Source organism: Aythya ferina, assembly GCF_964211825.1.
Source record: "Aythya ferina genome assembly, contig: HAP1_SCAFFOLD_29, whole genome shotgun sequence".
NCBI classification, from domain to species: domain Eukaryota; kingdom Metazoa; phylum Chordata; class Aves; order Anseriformes; family Anatidae; genus Aythya; species Aythya ferina.
This window is the reverse complement of record NW_028181463.1, coordinates 3,506,023-3,515,448: the sequence shown is the minus strand read 5'-3', so window position 1 is coordinate 3,515,448 and position 9,426 is coordinate 3,506,023. Positions and strand designations below refer to the sequence as shown.

The window sequence follows — 9,426 nt, the reverse complement described above, 5'->3', positions numbered from 1 at the left end:
GATTCAGTGGTGCTACAAGACAGCAGTGTGGAAGAGAAGAGTGACCAGCACCAAAACGCCCATGTCCTGCTGCTGTCAGTGTTCGTGGGTCCAAGAAAGTGGCGACCCTGACTCAAAGATTGAAGGGAGGGCGTGCCTGCCAGGGCAGAAAGGGCAGCCCCAAAGGAGGACACCAGGGCTTTCCAGCACGTTGCAACAGGGATCTTCACCCCACAACCACTGCTGTATCTGAGAAGAGTGTATGAGAAATGAGATCCACAGATACTGACTACCTGCTGGCTCCTTTATTTAGTTAGTTACAAAGAGCTTAGCAGCACCTCTACATGAGGTCTTTGGGTTAAAAGAAAAGGTAGAAGAGGAATAGAAATATCTTAAATTTATAAAATAAAAAGATTAAAAACATTTAGCATATTGGAATAATATTGAAAAGAATGAACAATTTTTGAAATATATGAACGAAGATGTTTCTGCCTTGTCCACGTATATTTCAGGGAATCAGATGCAGAAGACAGGTTCCTCTCTGTAATACTGAATATTGCAATAACATCCTCAGTGCCTCCTTGAGCTCTTTTTCCTCATGCTGTAAATGATGGGGTTCACTGCTGAAGGCACCACCGAGTATAGAAATGCCACCACCAGGTCCAGGGATGGAAAGGAGATGGAGGGGGGCTTCAGGTAGGAAAACGTGGCAGTGCTGAGATACAGGGAGACCACAGCCAGGTGAGGGAGGCACGTGGAAAAGGCTTTGTGCTGACCCTGCTCAGAGGGCATCCTCAGCACTGCCCTGAAGATCTGCACATAGGACAGCACAATGAAAACAAAAAAAAAAAAACAAGACCTATAACAGGCACTAACCAGAAGAAACCCAATTTCCCTGAGGTAGGCATCTGAGCAGGAGAGCTTGAGGATGTGGGGGATTTCACAGAAGAACTGGTCCACAGCATTGCCTTGGCAGAGGGGCAGGGAAAATGTATTGGCCGTGTGCAGGACAGCATTGAGAAAGCCACTGCCCCAGGCAGCTGCTGCCATCTGGGCACAAACTCTGCTGCCCAGGAGGCTCCCATAATGCAGGGGCTTGCAGATGGCAACGTAGCGGTCATACGCCATGACAGTGAGAAGGTAATATTCTGCTCCAGCCAAGAAGACAAAAAAGAAGACCTGTGCAGCACATCCTTGATAGGAGATGGCCCTGGTGTCCCAGAAGGCATTGGCCATGGCTTTGGGCAGAGTGGTGGAGATGCAGCCCAGGTCGAGGAGGGCGAGGTTGAGGAGGAAGAAGTACATGGGGGTGTGGAGGCGGTGGTCACAGGCTATGGCGCTGAGGATGAGGCCGTTGCCCAGGAGGGCAGCCAGGTAGATGCCCAGGAAGAGCGCGAAGAGCAGGAGCTGCAGCTCGCGCGTGTCTGCAAATGCCAGCAGGAGGAACTCTGTGATGGAGCTGATGTTGGACATCTGTTATTTCTGGTCATGAGGTCCTGTACAAGGAAAAGAAAGGCAGTGATTGTGTACCACAGACATAACTGTCGAAAAACCCTTTCTATATTCTCATTTAAAATCACCAAAATATTGCCCATTTCCAGGCAGATATTTTGAAGCTCTCTTTCATTGATTCTGCCTCCTCTGGTAGCAGGGGATCCTCTGTGAACAATGGAAGAATCAGTCCTGCACTACAGCCAGAGGGAGTAGCATGGTAGGAACATGGTAGGAACATGGGGTAGTCTCAGATTAACTTTACTGCTGATATCAAAGAGATTTCTCCAGTTTTGCTGCTAGTTCACCCAACTGCAGAGCAGAGGTGTGGAGGTTTAGATATGCAATTATTTGTTTTGTATTATTGGTTCTAGCTGCCCCACCACACTGGAAAATGGTTTCTAAGGGATAAATCCTGGACATTCTGCTGCACTCCAAGTAAAACCTTGTGGATCCTCAGAGGCAAAGAGACTGTCCCTTCAGTGCAGAGCATACCTCAGAGACAACAGCCAGCCTCTCCATCAGTGCTGGTCTCAGCTGCCCTGTGAGAGCTGCACAAAAGTTGTACTCAGTCGTTCATGTGAAAAGGACCTGAACACTGCTGAGGGCAGAAGAATCCAGGATCAAAATGCCCATCTCCACACCCCTCACCTTGTCCCTGTACTCACCTTTCCCCAAACACCCTGACGGCACACCAATGCCTCTGAAACCTCCATCCCCAGCCAGCCTGGGAACAAGACCAGCAGCAGCACGGCCAGCTGGAGAAGCCAGGAGGAATGCCAGCGTGCTGCTGCCAGGGGAGGCAAGGCCAGGGAGGGACAGACGGACACTCAGCAGACCCTCCTGTGCTGCAGCTCTGCCTGCAGAGGAGGCAGCTCATGCTCTTTGCAAATGATCTGTGATCATCTCAAACTGGCAGAGACCTCCCAAAGACAGAGCACTGGGCATTGGAGGGTTTGCAGCTCCTAAAGATCAGCTAGGATAAAACCTGAGAGGACCACAATGATGATGTTGGTGTAGTCTGTGGGCTGAGGTGTGGGAAGGGACTTCATGAAGTTCATTGATGAAATATTGATCTCTCACTGCAATGCTCTAGCAGTCTCAGTCTGCAGTACAAACCTGACCACCCATTACCATGAAAATGACGCCCACTCTAACAAAATCACAGGCTACAGAAAATGTCTTGCCTTTCAGGTAGCCCCTGCCTTGGTCTTATTGTTGAAAACTCCAATCATAAATGCCATTCTCTAAAGCATTCTCTACTCGTTTCTGGAGAAACAAAGAAACCCATCCTGACAGATGCTATCTGTAATCAGATGTGCCAGCTGTAGAAGACCCCTCTGGCAACCCCACCTGCAGTGCCCTGCTGCCAGAGCCTCACGGTGTCAAAAGCCTGCAGATGTGTCCTGCCACACGCTGCCCTCTGTTGTTGCGCTCCTCAGTGCCTCCAAGCCCTCTCTCCTTCTCTCCTCTCCCGTGCCAGCTGCGGTCAGAGCCCCCAGCCCTGCTGTGCTGTGCAGAGGAGCTGCTCCTGGACACAGCTGTCTCTCTTCAGCACTTGCCAGGAGCTGCCCTTGGGCCCAGGAGCCCGGCCCAGCTCAGCAGCACAGCACCCAACCATGGCATCGCTTGTTCTGTGCCCTTAGGCTCCCTCGAGGTGTCCCCAAGGCCTCAGGGCTGACAGCTCCCCAAGGCAGCAGGGTCTCTGCTGGGGTGTGCTGATTGAAGCACACTGAACGCATCACCAACTACTCCTTGCTGAATTTGGGAGAGACTGATTTTAGAAGCGTAATTTATTCTATTAAAGTTTGATTGTCAAACATGAGTAAAACAATACCCTTCCTTAACCCGTATTCCCCCCACACTGCATGGCAGGATACCTCAGCCATGACTACCAGGGATCATTTCACCCCTCTGAACGTGTTCTAACAAAAGAGGGGGGACCAGAATGCTCTAAAAGGGTTTCCATGAAGGGAATGGGACTCTAAGACACCATTTGTTGAGTTTTCCCAGCAATCCACATTGAAGATCCTCTACCCATAGACAACTCTCGTCTTCCTCTTTCTCATGACCAGCACGGTGACTGGAATGTGGAACACCCTCATCACTGTGCTGGTGCCTGCGTCCAAGCACCTACTGATGCTTGTGGCCTTCTTCCTGAGGGAGAGTTGTCCTCCTTGCACAGCTCCAGCAGCCTGCCCCAGATGCAGGCCAGCTTCCTGGCTGGGGACAGCACCCCCTTTGCTCAGAGGTGGCAGCACTCTCAGCTGCACCTTCTGCATGACTGCAGTGCTTCCTGCTGGGGGCCAGGTCTTATGGTCAGCCCTGGGCTGTATGCCATCCCTCTTCTCTGCAAGGCTCGAGAAGTGGAAGGCCTGACTCCAGAAGGCAGCTGTACCTGAACCAGGGGAATTTCTCTCATGTACAGGAATTATTTATCCTCCTCCCAGCTCCAGCTCTGCGGCCCCAGTGTCGTAGACACCTCTTGCGTGGTTTTGCCCCATTGCTGGAGCTCTCCTGCAGTGCCACGGTGATACTCATGGTCTTTGATTTCATAATCTACATTTTGGATCCAATCTACCTCTTCCCTCCCACACAGTTTTTATGTGCGTGCATCCTGTGTTGGTAGGCTCAAGCCCTTATCCACTTGCTCTTCTGTCCTCATGGGTGTCACTGTTTCTTATGACACCATGATATCTCCATGTGAAGTGCAGAACAGTGCATAACATAAGCTACTAATACAATCAGCAAGTCAAAAATAAATAATTAAATAATAAATCAGTATCTTATTTCCTTCAAGCATTTGGTACAGCATTTTATTTATTTATTTATTTATTTATTTATTTATTGTGACTGTACAGCAATCATAACATTAGTCCACACAGGAACAGGACATACTCTTAGGCATGAACAAAATTTCTCTTTTATTGAGAAGAACTTTTGGTCTTCCTCCTCAGAGATTTTAACCAAGCCCTTTCCCAAATCATCATCATCCTCCCTGTCCGTCCTCAGGTTGCTTAGAGGTGGTGTGGGAAGGGCGAGAGAGGTACTGGTGGAGATGCAGATGTCATCATAAGACCTCTCTCAAAGACCTTGGAAAAGCCAGATATAGGAGAGACGTTGCTCAGGATTTGGAAAAGGCAGAGGTAAAAGGCATCTTCTACAAGAAGGCTAAACAGAAAGCTGATTAAGTCTAACTAAGGATTAAAATGCCATCCTTAAATCTAGCCTTCAAATCAAATCTAAATTAAAAGCCTCAAAACTTGTCATTATCCTAAACCTTGAGCAGGCACCTTCAGCAGAACACCAATCCATCCCTCGATGTCCTTGCCATTCCCTTAACCCTGGAGGGTGACCTCTAATCCCTAAACATTAACCTGATCATCTAACCCCCAAAGCCCTCCACCATGCACACAGCACATCTCAGCTTCAAACCCACTCCTATCCCTATCTTCATCTTCTTGTCCCATTGGGGCAGGGCAGGGACTGTGAGGTCCTGCAGCAGTCCCATGGCATTGGAAGAGGCATGTGAGGTGACAGGTATGTGATCAGATCCGAGGCCACAAGGAGGAGCTGGCTGGGAAGGCTGGAATGGGATCAGGTGTGCCACAGGATCTCCTGGGCCTGCAGGAGGCACATGGCTGTGAAGGAGTTCTCATTTCTACCCTTTTTAAAAATGGGAGTGATGTTTTCCTTTTTCCAGTCACCAGGGACTTCACCTGACTGCCAGGACTCTTCAAATATGATGGAGAGAGGCTTGACGACTACATCAGCCAGTTCCTTCAGGACCCTGGGGTGCATGTCATCAGGCCCCATAGACTTGCACATGTTTAGTCCTTCAGGTGGACTCAAACCTGCTCTTCACTTACAGTGGGTGGGACTTGGCCCCTCAGCCTCCATCTCTGGGTTCAGAGAAATAAAAGACTTGGGAAGCCTGACTGGGAGGGAAGACTGAGGCAAAGACACCGTTGAGTACCTCAGCCTTCTCCATGTCTGTCATTACCAGTTCACCCTTCTCATCCATCACAGGGGGTACACTCTCCTTGGCCTTTCATATCTGAGCAAGGTACCTACAGAATCTCTTCCTGTTATTCATTGCATCCCTTGCCAAGCTCAGTTCCATTCATGCATTGCTTTCCTTTTCCCATACCTCCACGTCCAAAACAGAAACATGCATGAGGGTTTGGGAAAAGTAACCCTGGATCCACAGAAGCCATTTGGGAAAAAAAAAAAAACATGTAGGTCGGAAGCATGATTTTGTGGAGGTGCAGAGCTGATGGGCACATTGTGCAGGATGCGCCTAAAGACCTTTGTGTTCTTTTCCCTCCTGAGTACAACGCTACTTCATTCTCAGGAATGGAGGAGCCAACAGGGGTGAGACAGATACACTGAGATGGTAAATGCCATCAGAAAGGTGATCCCAATAGGATATGGGGAGGTCAGGAGCAGCCTGAACAAGAGACATGTGAGATTTTGGGGTGGTAAGAGGAGCATGGCCAGAAGAAATTAATGATTTCATAGAGGTAAGAGCATTCATGCAATGCCAGTAGTGCAGTAACACTGACTTAAAAAAGTCACATATGGTCCTTACCTTACTCAAGCCAGTAATTTTAACGCTTAAACCTAAATGCTACTGCAACACTCTGAAAGGAATCAATTTTCTCTCTTGATAATCGTAATCCCTTCCCTTGACACTAACATTAAAATGCTTTATTTAACTCTAAACTCCTTGGCAGAGGTAAAACACCTGTAAGCCACAGAGCTTGTCCATACCTCAACCACAGACGTGACACCACAAGCAGAACACCAAACAATCCCACTAAAACTTTGCTTAATCTCTAACACAGAAAGTAAAAAGAGAAACCAAGGGGGCTAGAGAAATCTCAGCTCTGCCTCAGGATCTCGTGCCCCAGCAGCAGGAATGTGACTGTGGCAGTGACTGTGAGGTCACTTCTGTCTCTAGACTTGATAGGGCAGCAGCAGGAACGTGTCACAGAAAGGGACTGTGAGGTCACTTGTGTCTGGAGGTGGCAGGTCAGCCTTGACTTCTCCCTGGGAGCTGCACTTTTGGGCTGACATCTGGCAGTGGCCCTGCTAGGCCAGCACAAGGCACCTGCTTGGCATGCTGACTGGGGGATCCCCTCTGCCTCCAGAGCCTGGAGGACCCAGACAGAAAGAAGTGAGAGGTTGGACTCAATGATCTAGAGGTCTCTTCCAACCTAGAAATTGTGCGTGTGTGTGTGTGTGTGTGTCTCTGTGTGAAGGCCCCCATATGGGTTGTCCCATCCCTTCTGCTTGAGTCCATGAGTGGGCAGCAGGAGGCACAAGGCTTGGCTGTGTCTAGCCAAGAAGCTGCAAGGCCAGCAGCAGGGCCCTGGCTTGGAAGCTGCTGTGTCTGGTTGGCTGAGGGGCCGCAAGGAGCCTGCTGGGTTGGGATGCCTACTTCAGGAGTGGTTTCCACCCTGATGGAGCTTTCTGTGGTGGTAGGAAAGAACAGGAGAGAAAAAACTGCCACAAAGTGTGCAATGGAAGGATGGCACTGGCTATGAGGAGGAAGAAATGTCCAGGGGAACAACTAGTCTTGCTGCTGGAAACAGAGGCAAAGAATGCATTAAGTGTCTCAGCCTTTACCTAATCCCTTGTCACTGGGTTTTCCCCTCAAAATCCAATAAAACATTATGATTCTCCCTAATCCTCCTTTATTTAAACTAATTATATATTTTTATTTATATATATATTTTTTAATTTTCTTTGACAGTAATAGATGGATTGAGCTCCAGCTGGGCTTTGGCCCTTCTAATTTTGACCTGCACAGCCCCATAACATTCAGGACACAGCTCCAGAGAAACTGACAGCATGTATGAGAAGGAAGCACAGGAGCGGTTGAACCTGGCAGCCTTCCATCACCTACTCTCCCATGATTCTATGCTGCAATTCCATTCAGCTGGTTACTCCTGAATTATCCAAATATCCCTGCAACTCTTGCTGCTGCTGCTGTCTGGTCAGAGATAACACAAGCACAGGAAGTTTGAACTGTCAACCTGCTGACACTAACAGCTGATAGAATGGAGCATCACTGTGGGTGAACCTTGAGAAACTGCAGGATTTTGACTTCAGAAAACTTTTGACTTTAACATGGAGAAGAGCCCAGTCCTATACCAGAGGGAGAGAAACCCTACACATCAGGGCAGACTGGGACCCTGCTGAGTGAGCAGTATCCAGCAGGAGGAGGGCTGGGGAACCACGAGGGATGTCATATGTGCTGTGGTGCCTGCTGAGCAGGAACCAGGCCAGCTTCCTACAGAGCTTCCCTATGAGGAGCATGGCCACCAAGAAGATCTGAGTTCCCAGATTCAGCTCAGACTTGGTGTGACACCACACGGACAAGGGTCTACAGCCAGCAGTGAATGATGTGGATGTATCGGAGTCTCTAGGAAAGCCATGTTTAGACAGGATAGAGGGCTGTGGAAAGGCTGAAACTCCCAATAGGACCCAGGTCTTTGTGTCCATGCCTATGGCTGTTGTCTCTGCCACTGAGGCCTATGAGGAGACGGCTGATCGTTAAAGCACCAGGGCCTCATTGCCTCTTCGCCCTCAACCATGAAGCAGGCAGGGGTCATACCATTCTCCTGCACTTGGCCATGCACATCCCCAACTCCTACTGCCCCACAAAGAGCCCTGAGCAACCTGTCAAGGGAAAGGATCTCCCTTCCTATGGTCCACGGAACAAGGCCTGACCCTTGTGCTTGGTGACACACATCCAGGTTTCCTACACATCACTATCACCTTCACATTGCCTTTGTTTCCTTGTCCTCACTGCCTCCAGGGTTCTGCTCTAACGAGCTCCAAGGGAGGCTGTGTCAGTGCTGGCCCTCATGGGGACACTGCAGGAAACTTGCCTCTGACTTGGACTTCTGGAGAGATGTCTTCAATTGTCTCGGAGTGCCTGAGGTTCGTGGGCTCATCAGCAAAGCCCCCAGAGGGATGATTGCAGTGCCTTGGGCTGGTGCTGTTCTGCTGAGCTGGGCCGGGCTCGTGGGACAGAGAGAGCTGCTGGCAAGAGGGCCCTGGTGCAGAGAGACAGCTGTGCCCAGGAGCAGCTCCTCTGCACAGCACAGCAGAGACAGAGTGCTTAAAGGCAGGCAGAAGTGGCAGGATGCACAGAGCTCACTGGGGGAGAACACTTCCCAGCCCTGAACCTGGTAAGTCTCTGGCTGGAGGGCAATGCAGCTTTTGGTCCTGGAGGAAGGAGAAGCCGGGGGTGCAGGAAGGGCTTCTCACGGCTGTGGTGCAGAGCAGGGTCCCTGCACTCAGCCTGCCCGGGGAGCCCAGGGGCTTGGGCAGGGGAAGGGCAGTGCAGAGGCTGCCTGCAAATAGAAGGCACTTTCAGCACTCTCTGCCTGCCTCTTCCTGCTCTGATTTTGGGGCAGGCTCGATGTTAATGCGGTAGTTGGATTTGCACTGGTGACTGAGCTTCCTATTGCATTGAACTGAGACATAAACAGTTTAGTGACGAACCTGCGAATATCCCTTCTCTCTCCTTACAGACTGCACCAGGGCTTTTCTGAGCTGTTCTTTAGGACCTGCAGACAAGGGGATGTGGTTTTTCAGCACAACCTCTGTCTGCATCCATCCCCCAGCTGAGTGCTGTAAGCAGCCAGCAGCTGGGCAGCAGGGGATGGACAGAGCAGCTCTCCTGGAAGTGACTTCTGGCTGAGGTTTTTGCCCGTATCAACGACATTTACCACTGCTGTGGAGCTGTGTGGCTGTGTGCTGTGTACAGGACATTCAGCAAGCACAAAGCAGGGCTACAACCAGGGAGAGACACAAAGGTCACGTTGAAAGAAAGATAATATGAAGGCTCTAATGAGAAAAGAAATGAATATTGTTCGGGGAAATTTCCCCTAACAGTCTGTATATTTCCTTTTTTTCAGTGTCCTTGATGAAGGGCAGGAA

The 9,426-nt window shown here is 49.9% G+C and overlaps 1 protein-coding gene across 1 annotated transcript; it reads right to left on the bottom strand.

The window, feature by feature from the left end:
* Nucleotides 1-549: 549 nt before the first annotated feature.
* LOC311427926 (olfactory receptor 14A16-like) lies at nt 550-1,473 on the bottom strand (the record flags this gene model as incomplete). Its single annotated transcript, XM_084539508.1, has 1 exon — nt 550-1,473. Exon 1 carries the CDS (start codon nt 1,450-1,452, stop codon nt 550-552), a length of 903 nt encoding a protein of 300 aa, XP_084395634.1. The 5' UTR covers nt 1,453-1,473.
* Nucleotides 1,474-9,426: the final 7,953 nt, after the last annotated feature.